This window comes from Talpa europaea (genome assembly GCF_964194135.1).
Source record: "Talpa europaea genome assembly, chromosome: 9".
Taxonomy (NCBI): Eukaryota; Metazoa; Chordata; class Mammalia; order Eulipotyphla; family Talpidae; genus Talpa; species Talpa europaea.
In genome coordinates, this window is record NC_140076.1 from 70,512,335 (window position 1) to 70,529,465 (window position 17,131).

Consider the following 17,131-nt stretch of genomic DNA (forward strand, 5'->3'; position numbering starts at 1 on the left):
ATGTCCTTGTTCCTCCTATTAAAACCTTGGAAAGGCTCACTCAAGCTTGACCATAAAATTCTCTCCCACTGGCCATTCACAGACTGAATTTTCACATGAGGTGCACCTTTGCAGAAAATCTTTGTTAGGCACCTCCTAGCACTGAGATGTTAATTCTCAGTGAGCTTGGTTTCTGAACCAGCTGAAATGTATTGGGATATGCTGAACAAATTGGCTAGTGGAAGCCAGGACAGAGCCACTGGGTTCGGCTCTGGTGTCCTCTCACCCTGTCTGCCATAGTGGGACGTCTGAGAAGTTTTACAGCCTTCCACTCATTCACTGGTATGACATACCATTCTATCCAAACATCAGTTTAACTTGGGAAATACCAGGGCTGAGGCAGCACACCTGTATTCTCAACCATGGTCTGTGCACATGAGGACAACTGTTAGACCTGAAGCACATGGATTAGGAAGCAACATGTCCTGGTTCATGGTCATCCCATCTATACCACCAACACCCAGAGACACACAATTATTTGAAAAATTCAGATCATGTTTCTTTCATCCTTTCTCTCCCTCCACCAAAAGAAATAAAAACAACAACAGCAAACTATATCAGCACATTATTTATCTCTCGCACCATGTTTGAAATAGAGCTAGGGTGACAATGACAACATTAATGTTGCGAGCACCCATCCACCCCTCTTTTCCGGTCTTTAGAATGAGATGGCTGCTATTTCCCGAGGATCTAAACCTTTATTATAAGTCATTGTAGCTCCTCACCAATACTACCATCCTCACCAAACCAAGTCAGTGAGTTAGTTTTGCTGGAATCTTTGACTAATAAGCTTGCCAGGGAATATGTAAGAGGAGAGGCTGAGGAAAGTCAACAAGGCGCCAATAGCTGGAAACCCAGGCGATCCTCTTGACCAGGTCATCGGCAGTTTTGAGCAGACAGGTGAGAGAAGGTCAGGCCTATGGTTGTCAAGCATCCAAAGTCCACTTACCTGGGGGGCAGACGCACTCAGCTGGTGCTTCTCGAACTGTCCGCAGTTTGACGAGTCCATCTAACTTCTGAACCAGGAAGAAGAAAACAAAAAATGAAGATGAGTTTGACAGCAGAGAGAGGTGAAAGTGGATAAATCAGCAAAAACTAATATATGGAAAAGATCTACAATGGTGGTGGTGCTTTCGAGAACATTTTTTTTAAAGATTTATTTATTTATTTATTTATTTATACAAGAACCGGGGTACAGTCAGAAGCGCGGAAGGGTGAGAGAATTCACTAGAGCCAGAGTGGGGAACAGAACAGGCAGACCGACAAAATACACTGCTGAGGGAAGCAGCGGGCAGCAGGAAATGTCTGTGCACCATGTGGGTCCCTTGCCCAGTGCCCGGGGATTGAACTGGCGCTGCAGAAGCTGCGAGCAGCTTTGCAACCCAGCGCTCAACCGCTGCGCCACCAGGGGAGGCCCTTCGAGAACATTTTTTAAAGGGTCATTAAGTTCTACAAGCAGTTTGAGAGAAAATTAAACATTGAGTAATTAATTACTTGGGAGTACCTGAAAAGAAGGTGGCAGGTGTCTGCGGGGTTGTAACAATTTCAAACACAAATCTAGAAGAGTCAAAGGGCCTGCGTGGCCACCCTCACTTGGAAGAAGACAGGGCAGAGGGCAGCTCACCCCCCATTCGAACCCCAGAAGTCCCACGGCTCCCTGGTTGCGGCCTCTCCCTGATTGCCTCATACTGCAAGAGCCCAGGACTCAATCACCCTGATATTTTCCTTTCATCTTCCCAATGGGGACCCTTGACCTAGGAATTTTGGTTCAAGTACAGATTGACAATAATCTCTGCACATGCCCAGCCCTGTGCTGAATTTGGGTGAAAGGGAAAATAATTACCACAGAAATAGAGTCCAAAGTCACAGAGCTGATGAGCATAATCCATGGTACAGCTCTGGTACAACCATCACCTGACTTGACCCTCAGGGTAACCTCTAGGCCCCCAATTACTGTGCCTGCATCACAGATAGAGAACATAAGCTTGAAAAGGGGGAAGAAACTGACTCCAAATCTCAAATCTAGGTTCAGTGGAGTGAAGTGATTGGCTCATAATTACCAAACTAGCCAAGACTTGAATCCTGACAAGAATATACATTTAATCTTTCTCTAAAAAACAAAAACCCTTACTTAGAAGCAAAACAAAGCAAACTCTGAGTGTGGTAACTTGAGTGAAAAATGCAATAGTATCACCGGAAGTGGTACTTCTGTTTCAAATATTAAAAATATTATTTCTAAAGCACAGCTTTAGAGGAACAAGAGCACCCCTCCACCACCCCCAACTTGACCCCTGGACCACCAAGCTGGAATTCTCACAGAAGACAGGCCTGCAGCCAAGCCCTTTCTGCCCTTGGCTAAAGCAGCACAGGATCTGAAGTCTGAGACCAAAGGAAGGAGAAGGGGGAGGAGAGGAGAGAACAAGGGTAGCTCAGGTCACCTGCAAAGCACTTCAACTTCTACCCCAATCTCATCTTGTAGATCAGCAACCAGCAACAGATAGAATTAAGGCCAAGTTTTGAGAGAAGGTGCAGATGTGTAGTGCTAGAGGTGGTAAAAGAAGTACCATTGTTAGGGGGAAAAGGATGTCCTGAGCTAATTCCATACAGGCTTTGTGGACTCCACCCCAACTCCAGACCAAAGCCATCAGGATATTGGGAAAAACAAATCCCATCACCACCAAAGCGAAGGTGCTGGGACCTGAGGGTGGAGTTAAGCAGCCAGGTTTGGTATAAAACCAGACATATGGGTCTTGCACATTTTTTGACTTCATGGCTCTTGGCTCGCGGCCAGCTCTCAGAGTGCCATTGGGTTTCCAGGTTGGCGGAAGGGGCAGGATGCATTTAAGACTTTATCTCCCTCTTTTCTCCCTGAGTTGTACATTTCCTCATTTCCCCTTCCCTTGTAAATAAACCTTTTATTAACCTTTTGTGTGTGCCTGCAGAGGAGTATTAATAAGTCCCTTATAAGCGAGCAGGTGAGGACCCACAGCCAGGCAACCTGTTTCATATCAGGGCTGCCCTGTAACACCATGACACACTGAGGGCATAAGGGTGCTGATGCCTTTGGGTGCACGGACTTCATCTTCACTGCACTTCTCCAGCCCCATGAGGTCTTGACTTGCCCAAGAGATAGAGAACTGGCTAGACCAGCCTCTCATCACCCAGCTGGACCTCCATCTGCCTGACTCCTCAGGTCTGCAGTGTACTCCTTATGTTATAGAGCAACCCCGATATTAAACGGGTTCCTGGCTGTGGGTCCTCACCTGCGCGCTTTAAAGGGACTTATGAATACTCTACTACAGACACGCAAAAGGGTTAATAAAAGGTTTATTTACAAGAGAAAAAGAAATAAGGAAAATATACAACTCAGGGAGAAAATAGGGAAATAAAGTCTTTAATGCGTCCTACCTGATCCGACGACCTGGAAACCCAAAGTCACTCTCAGAGCTGACCGGACGCTGCAAGCTGGCGGAGAGCCCAAAAATGGAGAGCCCCAAAGCCCACGTGTCTGCCTTTTGTATCCACCTGGCTGCTTAACCCCACCCTCAGGTCCCAGCCACCTTCCCTTTGGTGGTGATGGGATTTGGAGTTCCCAGTGTCTTTGGCTTTGACCTGGGGTGGGGGTGGAGTCCACAAAGCCTATGTGGAATTTGCTTTGGGACACCCTTTTCCCCCTAACACTTAGAGCTCCCACCTGGCTCAGAGCTTCCCACCTAGTCTAGAGTGAAGCTTTGAGCAGCACAGGCTGGTGCCACCTGCAGCTGCTACAGGTCCCCACTAGCTGGATGACACCAACTCCACAAGACAGCAGCAGACACCACTCCCAGCTGGCTAGCCTTGTGTATCTTTTACACTTCAGGGAGAGGGGTACATCAGGATCCCCAATCAGCCTGCTTTAATAAGGTTCTGCCATCTGCTGTATCAAGACAAAACATACTCTTGTGTGTAAGACTTTTAATGGAAAGGAACTTTAATATAATTAGTATGCAAGGAACTTTAATATAATTAGTGTGCAATAATAAATTAGTGTGCAATAATAAAATCAATGTGCAATAAGGAAGAAAAGGGAAAGAAACAGATGAAATAGTTTTTACATGAAACACCCAAAAGTTACCCATTCCCTTGTGGGTAAATGCCCAGCCAAACAGGGCTGGCTCAAACCAGGGCTGCTGAGGCCTAGAGCATAACAGCCAAGCCCACCCTCACTGAACCAGAATGCTGCAAAAACTGCCTGCAAGTGGGACCTGGGCACTCACCATTGTATTTGCAGATACTACTACAGATTTCAAAATTTACTTGGAAAACGAATTCAGTCTTCTAGTTTAGGCCAGTCAATTTGTGAGATGCTTTCATCTGTTTTTATCATTGCTAGACAGGTTGGAAGCAACACTAATTTCCTTTTTTTAACAAAAGCATTGAATGCTAAAAAGCAATCTCTTTTAACAACTGCTATCACATCTGGGCCACTGTCCTAAAAAGGGAGGGAGTTTATCAAATACTGATAGGAAACACAATTACTTCTGAGCTACTCTTATCTTAAAATAAAAGCTAAATAGTCAACTATTGATGAGAAGGGAAAAAACTTACTGTTAATGCTAGTAAATCAGATCATAAATTACTGAGACAGAGTTTTTGTTTTGTCATTCTTCCTAACTCCTTTTATGCATTTGTTTTTCTAGATTAGGTGGTGAATCTGCAGGGGTTTATCTCCCAATCCTCTATCCTCCCCCACCATCAGACCCCTAAACTCTCTGGGTTTGTGACATCAATACTATGATCACCAAGTGAAATGTTGGAATTGGAAACCCAATCCCACAATCTTTATTTCCATGCTTTTTTTTTAATTCTAAGAAAATAATTTTCTACGTCAGGTTTGTAAAAATGACTTAAATGCCTCAATTTTTTACTTTCAATTATCTGGCAGCACCCCTCACATCTGCAAACAATATGGCCCTGGTCTTACATATGCAAACAAGTCCTGACTCCAAAAATAAATAAAGGATGCAACTCTGGGAGGGAGACTTTGGGAGTTGAAAGGTTCAGCATGGTAAAGAAGAGCCAAGCCAAGCTTTCTCAAAAGCAGGGAGAGTGTTCCTTCCAGAAGTACTGAGGAGGAGAACTTGAAATTTGGAGGGAGGGGGTGACAAAAACCAAGGGAAAACTAACCAGAGAAAATCATGGTTTTCAAAAAAGCTTTATATGGTTAGATGATAAATTTATTAATGGTATACTGGGGCATTAATCTCAAACACTTTATCAAATGTTTGAACAGTTGTGTTTTAAAAGTATATAGATTAACATGTAAAAATGATTTATCCTGTAAAATGCTACAAATTAAAACCACAATTGTAATGGTGCTGGGAAAACTGGGTTGCTACATGCAAAAGAATGAAGCTTGACTACTACCTCACACCATACACAAAAATCAACTCAAAATGGGTTAAAGAACTAGACATAAGACCTGAAACCATAAAATACATAGAAGGAAATATAGGCAATATAGGCGAAACACTACGTGATTTTCATATCAAAGACATCTTTACAGACACATCACCCAAAGCAGTGATAGTGAAGGCAAAGATAAACAGCTGGGACTACATCAAATTAAAGAGCTTCTGCACAGCAAAAGAGACAATAACAAAAACAAAGAGAAACCCCACCGACTGGGAGAACATTTTTGCACACAACACTAATGATAAAGGACTGATCACAAAAATCTGCAAAGAGCTGATGACACTCAACAACAACAAAGAAAATAATCCAATCAAAAAATGGGCAGAAGAGCTAAAAAGAAACTTCTCTGAAGAGGAAATGCAAATGGCCAACAGGCATATGAAAAAATGTTCAACATCACTTGTAATCAGGGAAATGCAAATCAAAACTACCATGAGATACCATCTTACACCAGTGAGAATGGCACATATTAAAAAAACTAGCAACAGCAAATGTTGGCGAGGTTGTGGAAAAAAAGGAACTCTTCTACACTGTTGGTGGGAGTGCAAACTGGTCCAACCACTTTGGAGAGCTGCGTGGAGATTTCTTGACCTACTAAACATAGAGCTTCCATAGGATCCAGCAATTCCACTCCTAGGTATTTACCCAAAGGACACAGAAACATCAATTCCAAAGAGCACCTGCACCCCTATGTTTATAGCAGCACTATTTACACTAGCTAAGCTTTGGAAACAGCCCAAATGCCCAAAAATAGATGACTGGATCAAGAAGATGTGGTACATATATACCATGGAATATTACTCAGCATTCAAAAAAGATAAACACATGCAATTTGCAGCAACATGGATGGCGCTGGAAGGGATCATGCTCAGCGAAATAAGCCAAAAAGAAAAAGAAAAATACTGGATGGTCTCACTCATAGCAGGAATCTAGAATACTTAAATAAGGGACCAGGAAAATGAATAACTATAAGAAAGTGAAAATCAAAATCAACAAAAAACTATGAACCAGAGACACTTTTTGGGGGGTGGGGGGCGGGAGGGGAGGGATTGGGGTCAGAATGGGGGGTTTGCAATTGTATGGGGGAATATAAAAATAAAATTTATTATTTAAAAAAAAATAAAAAATAAAACCACAATTGTAACAGGTTGGTACCCAGGAAGAGGAAAGGTTACAGGTTTCCTGCCACACCCAAAAGGAGGGTGGAGCTGAGCAGGGAGGAGAAGAGGCTGCAGAGGAGACTGAGGAAGGAAGAAAGCAGGATGGAGGCCAGAAGGAGACCTGGAGGAGGCACATGGAACTGAGAGACACGTGAAGAAACTATACTTGCCTTTTGGTCATGGACTGGGTGACACAGATGTGGGTGAGACCCGCGGGGAGGTGACAATGGTGGTTTTTGTCTTGATTTTTATTTTGCTCTTTTCCTTCCAGACTTGTCTGGTTGTTTCTGATCCTTTTCTGTGGGTCCCCACTGGAAGATGCCAAAGGCTTGTGGCAGGCTTGGGGGCCTTGCTCTGGGCCAATCCTGCCTGGTTGGACTTTTACTCACTAGGGGACGGGTAACTTTGGGTGATTGATTTAGAAACTATATTCTTTGCCTTTTCTGTATTGTTTTCTAATTGATTAAAGTTCCTTCCCATTAAAGTCTCACACGTTTTGTGTTGATGCAGCGGATGGCAGAACCTATTTAGGGCTGACAGGTTTGTGGGGACTGGGCTACCCCTCTCCCTGCCCTGTAACACAATGACATTCCTATTCTTTGACAGAAAATTCTACGTTAGGAACATATCCCAAGAAATAAATCAACAGAAGCAAAAAATTAAATTCATGAAGAAGCTGCACCATAAAACAGTAGAAATGATTTAATTAAAGACTGAATTTATTTGATAAAACTGCCATATCTCCATAAAATACTGTTTTTTTGGACTATTTTTTGAAGGCAACATTAGTTTACAACACTCTGTTTCAAGCATACAGCTTCACACTTTGATTTCTGTATATATAACATTATACCAACTGATTCCCTCTGCCCATATTTGCTTTGATGATTTATCTTCCACAAATGAATGAAATCATAAGACATTTGTCTTTCTCCTTCTGACCTTTTATTTAGCATAATCAATCCCCTCAAGGTCTATGCAAGTTATTGATGGAGGACTGGAATAGAAAAAAACTAAAAAAGGAGGAGACCAGAAACCTGGCTCCCACAAGAAGGTAGGGGCAGAAGAGATTAGCATAACCATCAACACAGTTGTGGAAACTAGTATCCAGAGGCAAACCAGTATCCTAAGGCTCAGATAACACTAATATCCTTAGGTGCAGTCTATAAATAAGGAGACTTAGCCCATTGTAGAATCTCCAGTCCCATTCAAATTCTACATAGTTAACCAAAATTAGTAACCAACTGACAGCTCACAAGGAGTGAGCCCCTCCCTACCAAAAGAAGCCCATAAAACCTAATGCAGTCCTCACAGAGGGGCAGCTCTTCCTGCACCCTTGTGTCTATGCAGGTGTACTTTAATTTCCTGACCCTTTTCCTAATAAACCTGCCCTTTAAATATAATGACCGTCTCTGTCTCGTGGAGAAACTGGCCGCGTGCCGCTGAAAGGGAAGCTCTGGTGAAACTTTTCCCAGAGTGAACCCAAGGACCCCGCACTAACTCAAACCACATCATTATCATAAGGAATGGCAAAATTTCATCTTTTTTTATATCTACACAGTACTCCATTGTGTACACATACCACATCTTCTTTATCCACTCATCCTTTGATGGACATTTAGGTTGTTTCCATAGCTTCGCTATTGTAAATGATGACACAATGAACATAGGGTGCATTATCTTTTCAAATTAGTGTTTCCTTATTTTTTTAGATAAATGCCTAGAAGTGGAATTGCTGGATCATATGGTATTTCTATTTTTAATTGTTTGAGAAACCTCCATATTGTTTTCCTTAATGGCTGTATCAATTTACATTGATGCGGCATTAATCTCAAACATTTTATCAAATGTTTGATCACATCCTTGAACAGCTGCATTTCAAAAGTATGTAGATATAAAACATAAAAATGGGGCCTCCCCTGGTGGCACAGGCAGTTGAGCGCAGTGCTGTGAAGCTGTCCGCAGCCTCTGCAGCACCGGTTCAATCCCGGCCAGCTGGCAAGGGTCCCACATGGAATGGCAGACCTCTCTTGTCGCGCCCACTGCTCCCCTCAGCAGTGTGTTTCATCAGTCTGCCTGTTCTGTTCCCTGCTCTGTCTCTGGTGAATCCTCTCACCTTCCCCTGCATCTGGCCTGTACCCTGGTTCTTGTATAAATAAATAAAAAATAAATCTTTAAAAAAAAACATAAAAATGATTTATTTCTGTAAAATGCTACAAATAAAACCAAATGTGTGATAACAATGTGTGAGGGTTCTTTTCCCTCCCCATCCTAGCCAACACTGTTTTCTCAAATGTGCTTTTAAATTCTTGTATTTGTCTTTGCCTCTCTGACTAATTTTGCTTAACATAATCCTCTCCTAGGTTGTTACAAATAACAAGATTTCATCTTTTTTTTCTTTTTGGCTGAGAAATATCATTATGAAGACTATGTAGCAACAAGGAGAAGTGTTTACAATACACTAAATAAATGGTCTATACCTATATAAAAATTCAGGCATGGGGGGGCAGCAAATTATCAAAATATCAATCCACTTGGGTGCTGGAATTATGCTGATTTACTTATTTAAAAGCACTTTCTGTGTTGTATTATCAACTCAGTTAAAAAAAAAAATCCTGGAAGGTGAAGAGCCTGAATAAGGTCCCGAAATCTCCCTGCAAGGACAATTTTAGAATTTTGAACTGATGAGTCTGTCTCCTCAGAAAGATCCAATTCCAGGACTAATCCTGCACACATGTGCACCACAAAAATGAGGAAAGGTTTGCAGAAATCTAACCCTCTCTGTTCCATTCACATCCCCTCTACCCTCCTCCTTCAGAGAGGGGCCTGTGTATGCATTCTCGCTGCCACCAGCAAGCCAGGAGGGTAGACTTTCCTGGCCTCTCTTAACATTCTTTTAACTACCCCACCACAGTGATGATGATCATGCAAATATAAAGGAGTATTATCAAGATTATTTACTACTTACTATGTGTTGGCACTGTACCAAGAGCTGTTATCTCATGAAGTCTTCCTAAAAGCTCCCATGAAGCTGGAACTATTATGATATCCCTTAACAGATGAGAGGGTAATATAAATGATCCTCTGAGAGGGTAATATAAATGCCAGGTCAGGACTTGAATCTTGGTATAAACTAACTTAAACTAACTCCAATTGCAAAGCAAGACAACCTCTGCATACAAGGAATTTTCATGTTTATAAACAGAGAAAGCTGCTATGAAAAGTGAGGTCATTAAAAAAACTATACAGTCAGAAATCAAATCATTGGTTGCAAAAGGTTAGGGGACTACAAGAACAAATGAAGTATAGGGAGATGCCTGGAAGAAATTTGAGGGTGATAGAACAGATCTGTATGGTATTGGGGGTGGTAGATACATGACTACCTATAGTCTTCATAAACTATTGGACTGTATATCACAAAGAATGAACACTGATGAACAGAAATTTTTTGAAAAGCCAACCAGAATGTTAGGGAAATCTGATGAACATAGGTTGAGACAAATGAGTCTAACTATATTAAAATTGTATGAGGGACAGAGCAAGATGGTGGACAGACAGAATCCTTGAGTCATTGCCCCCTCCTTGAGGGACATGATGGGTCATCTTCTGGAGGGAGCAGCTATATCTGAAGTAGAGCTGAGGAAGTAAGTACTAGTGGCCCCATTAGGAAGGAGAGACCGAGATCACTGGAAAGGGTAGGACTGAGACATAGCAGTCAGGAACTGTGCCAGTATACCAGGAGAGAGTCCTGCTCTTCCCTCAGCAGGTCCCCAGGCTTTCCTGTGGCCCCAGGTGGGGCCAAAGAGTGCACATTTCTTGGAGAAAGCATAGCTTGCTCAGAAAAGGGCCTGGTGGCCTGTGCATAGGAAGAACAACTTGCCTATCCACCCCTTTTCCGGCAATCTCTAAGCTCTAAGGGTTATCTGTGCTTGGTCTGGGGAGTTGCAAAAGATGCCTGCCTACCCTCAATATTATCTCCAGCATTCCCTACAATAACTGGAGAATGTAGGCCCCTGGGTACTTCTCAATCTCCTGAACAAGAGGCTCCTGGACTAGCTTTGGAGAGCAGTTAAGGCATTTGACCCTCCCCCTGCACAACATCTAATCCAGCAGAGCCAGCTGACAAAAGGGCATCCAGGTTGCTTATAGCTAGTGCAGGGAGTCAGAAAAGGTACGTGTCTCTTCCCAGTGTGTTCTTGCAGGTGTCCTAGGGAGAAAATCTAAAACAGCAAAATGGGCAAACAAAAACAAACAAACAAACAAAATACAGCACATGGCAACTTGAGACCTGAAGGGAATATAAAACCACAAGGAGAAAACAACTCTCCAAAATATCAGGTCTTTAGAACTTCCTACCAAAGTTCAAAATTCCCATAATAAAGAAATTCAAAGAGTTGGAAGAAAATGCAGAAAAGCAAGTTAGAGTGATACAAGAGAACTCTGAAAAGCTAATCAAAGAGATATAACAAAACTCAGAAAAATAAATGTAATGAGAAATATAATTCAGCAGAAAATAGGAATTGAAGATTTAAATAAGGTAACAAGAGGGTTTCAGGATATAAAGAGATCAGTAGAAGAAATTTAAAAATTCCACAGAAAAACTATGAAAGCAGACTAGACTGGAGGATTAAATCAGTGATCTTGATAATAATGCACAAAAGACATTGATGGAAGAAGGAAGAGAAAGATTTTTTTTTTAAAAGAAGAAACATTTCAAAAACTGTGCAACTGCTTTAAAAAAGGCAACATAAGGATTATGGGTATCCCAGTAGAGGACTAGAGAATTAAGTAAAACAGAGAAGATATTCAAAGAAATAATAGAAGAAAATTTGCCAAATTATGGAAGGTACTAAACATACAAGCCTATGAAGTTAAAAGAACACCTGATGGGCCTCCCTGGTGGTGCAGGTGTTGAGTCTTAGTGCCATCAAGCTATCACTAGCCACAAAAGCATGGGTTCAATCCCCAACTAGGGAGTTAGCCCACATGGTGCAGCAGACCTCTCTTGTCTTGCCCGTTCCTCCCCTCAGCAGTGTACTTCAGTAGATCCACCTATTCTGCTCCCTACTCTGTCTCTGGTGAATCCTCTCATCCCCCACTCCTCTGGCCTACATCCCAGTTCTTGTATGCATAAATAAATAAAAATAAATCCTTAAAAAAAAGAACATCTGGTTATCTAAATGTCATGGAGACCAGAACACAAAGTCATGAAACTTCCAAGATGTCAAGATAAACAGAGAATACTGAAAGTGGCAAGATAACTTATAAAGGTGTTCCATCAGGCTTATAATGTGTTTCTCTGAGAAAACTCTATAGGCAAGGGGAGAATAGAATGACATATTTGAAATACTTAAAGACAAAAATTACCAGTCAAGAATATTATATCCTGAAAGCTTTTCCTTGAGATATAAGGGAGAAATAAAGGCCCTTCCAGATAAGCAGAATTTGAGCAAGTTTGCCAACACTAGAATCCCCTGTAAGAAATGGGGGCACTTCTATCTAAGTCAAAGAGAAGAAAACTCATTATAAGCTGAACAAGAAATAGAACCAGAAAACTAAAGGCAAAATGGCAGTAGCAAATTCTTACATATCAATTATCACCCTAAATGTAAATGGACTCAACACATCACTCAAAAGGCAAAGAGTAGTCAGTTGGATTAGAAACCAGACCCCAACTTTCTCCTGTATCCAGAAGACCCATCTAAAATCCAAAGATGAACATAGTCTCAAAGTAAAAGTTTGGAAAATAATCCTACAACAAATGTAATTCAAAAAAAGCAGGGAGGACATACTTTTATAAATAGACTTCCAGCTAACAACAGGGTAACAAGAGACAATGATGGGCATTATATATAACAAGGGATCAATACATTAGGAAGATATACTACTCATATCCAATGACAAGAAAAATAAAAACATATGGGACTATTCAACTAAAAAGCTTTTTCACAGCAAAAGAAATTATTAGTAAAACAGAGACCCTACTGAATTGGAGAAAATAATAAATGTACATCATGCATCTGTTGAGGGACTGATATCCAAGATCTATAAAGAACTCATACAACTTAACAAAAAAGAAAACAAATAGTCCAATCAACAAACAGGCAGAAGAGCTAAAATAGACACTTCTCCAAAAATGACATACAGATGCCCAACAAGCATCTCACTTATCATCAGGGAAATGATAAGCTCATCACTTATCATCAGGGAAATGCAAATCAAAACCATAAGATACCATCGCACACAGAAACAACAAATATTAGTGATGGTATGGACAAAAAGGAACCCTCTTACACTGTTGGTGGGAATGTGAACTTTGTGGAAATTTCTGCCCTTGTGGATGGAAAAAATATGGAGGCTTCTCAAATATTAAAAATAGATCCAGCAATTCCACTCCTAGGTATCTACCCAAATAATGCCAAAACACTAATTAGAAGGCATATATACACTCCCTTGTTCATTGCACTGCTATTTACAATAGCCAAGTTATGGGAACCAAAATGCCCAAGAACAGATGAGTGCATTAAGATGATATAGTATACATGCATAATATAATACTACTCAACTAGGGCCTCCCCTGGTGGCGCAGCGGTTGAGCGCTGGGCTGCTCGGCTGCTCACAGCCTCTGCAGGGCTGGTTTGTTCCGCAGCCACCGGTGAGGGTCCCACAAAAAAAAAAAAAAAAAGAAGAATACTCAACTATAAAAAAGATAAATGGTTGCCACGTACAACAATATGGATAGAACTGCTGCAGATAATATTAAACAAAATAAGTCAGAAGAAGAAAGACAAATAACAGATGGTTTGACTTCTGTATGGAATATAGAGAAACAAAACAAAGGGTCCTACAAATCCAAACTAATAATAAACTTTAGAAATTTTTCTATAGAATTGAGGTAACCGGAGGGGAAGAGGGAGGGTGGAAAACAAAGTGTGCAGGGTCCCCAGTGGACTATGGTGGAGGACTATGGGAACATAGGTGATGAGTGTGGTATGGTGACATATATCTGTACTTATGAATGACATATGGTGTTGTAAACCAATGTTGTCTCAATAAAAACTAACTAAATAAATGAAATTGCAGTATAAATAAAATTATATGATACAACCTCATTGAAAGTGGTGGGGGAAATAATGTAGCTGACATAAGTGACATTGTAAAATAGTGTTTCAATTGAGAAATGTAAGGCTGAAGACCAAAAGAACTGTATATGAGTGTTATAAGTAAAGTTGTTTGTCATACAGGCACAGATTAGAAATTTTGAAACTACTATGCATAAATAGTAGTTGAACATAGTTCAACTATGTTCAACTAGGGTTGAACATAGTCATAATAAACTATGGGTAATGATAACCAAGTTTCTCACTGTATAAGAAAGACATTATAAATAGGCAAAGGGGAGCAACTAGAATTACCCTGCAGGGCTGGAATAGTCAGAGGCATTTCTATGAGGTCCTGTTTAGAGGCATACAGAAATGATTATAGGTATGCACAGAGGGGTAACAATACATGCATAGGCATTGTAGCTGTCTGCAGAGAAGGCCACTTATAGCCAGTGACACCTGAGTTACAGTAAGTACACCCAGCTACCCAGATCTTGATTTCTAAATATCATTCTCCAATAAAAAGAAACTAGGATTCCTTGGGGAAATGCCTGATTCTAGGGTCAGTGTAGCAAAAATACACAATAAGCCTCGAGTATCTTGTCGTGAAATAAAGCAAGTGCTGCAAAAAGGGGACCGGTATTAAAAAAATAGAAAACTGGCCTGAAAGAGCTCAGAATGGCCCAAGATGAAACAATTTAAGTAACAAAATAAAAATTTAGTGTTGGATTATAATGCAAATAATTATTCTCTATACTATATTCATATAAATGATTGAACAAATAAGTAAATGGGAGAAGAGATAAATCTTCCTTACAGAAGAAGTCCAAATAATATGTGTAGCTGCTTCCCTCTCCAGGGTTGAAACTAAGTTCTTCTCTCCTTGAGTGTAGGCTGGATTTAGTGACTCACTTACAAAAGGGAGGGAGTATCTTTGTTGTGGAAGAATCTGGCAGATACCACTTTAACCAAGTGACCAAGGTTAATGTCACCAGTGACAGGTCATGTTGACATCATGGAGTCCTGACATGACAGCATGATGATGGCATTCACCTTAATGGTATTTCTCCCAAACACTCATAACCAGCCTAATGCTGAGAATCATCAGACTGAGGGACATTCCCAATATCTGACCAGTGTGTGTTAAAATTGTCATGGTCATAAAAGCAAGGAAAAGGCTGAGAAAGTATTAGAGGTCTGAGGAGATGTCACAACTAAATGCAATGTGGGATCCTGGAATAGAAAAGGCAAAGGAGAAAAAAGTCTAGTTCACTTTAAAAAAAATGGGTAACAGGATGACAAAGTTGCTTACCACCAACTGACAAAAAACTTATTTTCTAAAACATATCTATTCTTTTTTAAAAAATCAAGATAAAATTCACAGTGCTGCTGTGAACAGAATTCATTTATAATGCTATGTAACCACCTTCTTTATCTAGTTACCCCTATCTAGGTCCAAAACATTACCACTATCCCCAAAGGAAATCCTGTACCCATTAAGCAGTTGTTTCTTATTCCTCCTTCCTCCTAGCCAGCAGTCTGGTAGCAACCTCTAATCTGCTTTCTGTCTCTATGGATTGACCTAGTCTGGACATTTTATATAAAAAGAACCACACAACATGTGACCTTCTGTGTCTGATTTCTTTCACTCAGCACAAAGCCTTTTGAGATTCAACTACTTTGTAGCATATATCAGTACTTCATTCCTCTTTGTGACTAGCATTAACTGAATGCCTATCAACAATTTGATTTGATGATCCATAAATACATTGATTATCACCAACATATTTTGGTTAATGTATGGAGCTGTTGTGAACATGAGTGTCTGTTCATGTATTTGTCTGAGGACCTGTTTTCAATATTTTGGGGGTATATAGCTAGGAGTGGAATTGCTGGGTTATATGATAATTCCATATTTAACTTTCTGAGGACCAACAAATTGTTTTCCACAGTGCATGAGCCATTTATATTGCCACCAACAATGTCCAAAGATTCCAGTTTCTCCACATCTTTACCAACAGATCCTATAGGGCATGAAGTTGTATCTCATTATAGTTTTGATTTGCAGCTCTGTAATGATGTCAAGCATCTCTTCAAGTATTTGCTATTTGCATATCCTGTTTGAAGAAATGCCTGTCCAAGTCCCTCGACCATGTTTAAATTGGATTGTTTGTCTTTTTGTTGTTGAGCTGTAAGAGTTTTTGTTTTTTTTCTGGACACTATATCATCACATATATGATTTATGAATATTTTCTCATTTAACAGATCTATTCTTTTCTTTTTTGCTAACAAACATTTCACTTTTATTCTTTTTTTAATATAATTTTTTTATTTTTATATTCCCCATACAATTGCGACCCCCTTATTTTGACCCCAATCTCTCCCCTTCCCACCCCCACCCCCCATAGTGTCTCTGGTTCATAGTTGTTTGTTGATTTTGATTTTCACTTTCTTATAGTTATTCTTTTTCCTGGTCCCTTATTTAAGTTTTCTAGATTCCTGCTATGAGTGAGACCATCCAGTATTTTTCTTTTTCTTTCTGGCTTTTTTCGTTGAGCATGATCCCTTCCAGCACTATCCATGTTGCTGCAAATTGCATGTGCTTATCTTTTTTGAATGCTGAGTAATATTCCATGGTGTATATGTACCACATCTTCTTGATCCAGTCATCTATTTTTGGGCATTTGGGTTGTTTCCAAAGCTTAGCTATTGTAATCAGTGCTGCTATAAACATAGTGGTGCAGGTGCTCTTTGGAATTGATGTTTCTGTGTCCTTTGGGTAAATACCTAGGAGTGGAATTGCTGGATCATATGGAAGCTCTATGTTTAGTAGGTCCAGAAATCTCCACACAGCTCTCCATAGTGGTTGGACCAGTTTGCACTCCCACCAACAGTGTAGAAGAGTTCCTTTTTCTCCACAACCTCGCCAACATTTGTTGTTGCTAGTTTTTTTAACATGTGCCAGTCTCACTGGTGTAAGATGGTATCTCATGGTAGTTTTGATTTGCATTTCCCTGATTACAAGTGATGTTGAACATTTTTTCATATGCCTGTTGGCCATTTGCATTTCCTCTTCAGACAAGTTTCTTTTAAGCTCTTCTGCCCATTTTTTGACAGGATTATTTTCTTTGTTGTTGTTAAGTCTCATCAGCTCTTTGCAGATTTTTGTGATCAGTCCTTTATCATTAGTGTTGTGTGCAAAAATGTTCTCCCATTTGGTGGGGTTTCTCTTTGTTTTTGTTATTGTCTCTTTTGCTGTGCAGAAGCTCTTTAATTTGATGTAGTCCAGATGTTTATCTTTGCCTTCACTATCACTGCTTTGGGTGATGCGTCTGTAAAGATGTTTTTGATGTTGCATCGCCATTTTAGAACAGG

The 17,131-nt window shown here is 40.4% G+C and overlaps 1 protein-coding gene across 1 annotated transcript in view; it reads right to left on the bottom strand.

The window, feature by feature from the left end:
- The window catches only part of COL23A1 (collagen type XXIII alpha 1 chain), a gene marked incomplete at both ends in the record, with an annotated part of 392,542 nt that overhangs the window by 343,701 nt on the left and 31,710 nt on the right, over positions 1-17,131 (bottom strand). The window contains one exon of the mRNA XM_084242375.1: positions 989-1,055. Within this exon, the coding sequence (XP_084098501.1) occupies positions 989-1,055 (67 nt within the window). The remainder of the gene's footprint in view (positions 1-988; positions 1,056-17,131) is intronic.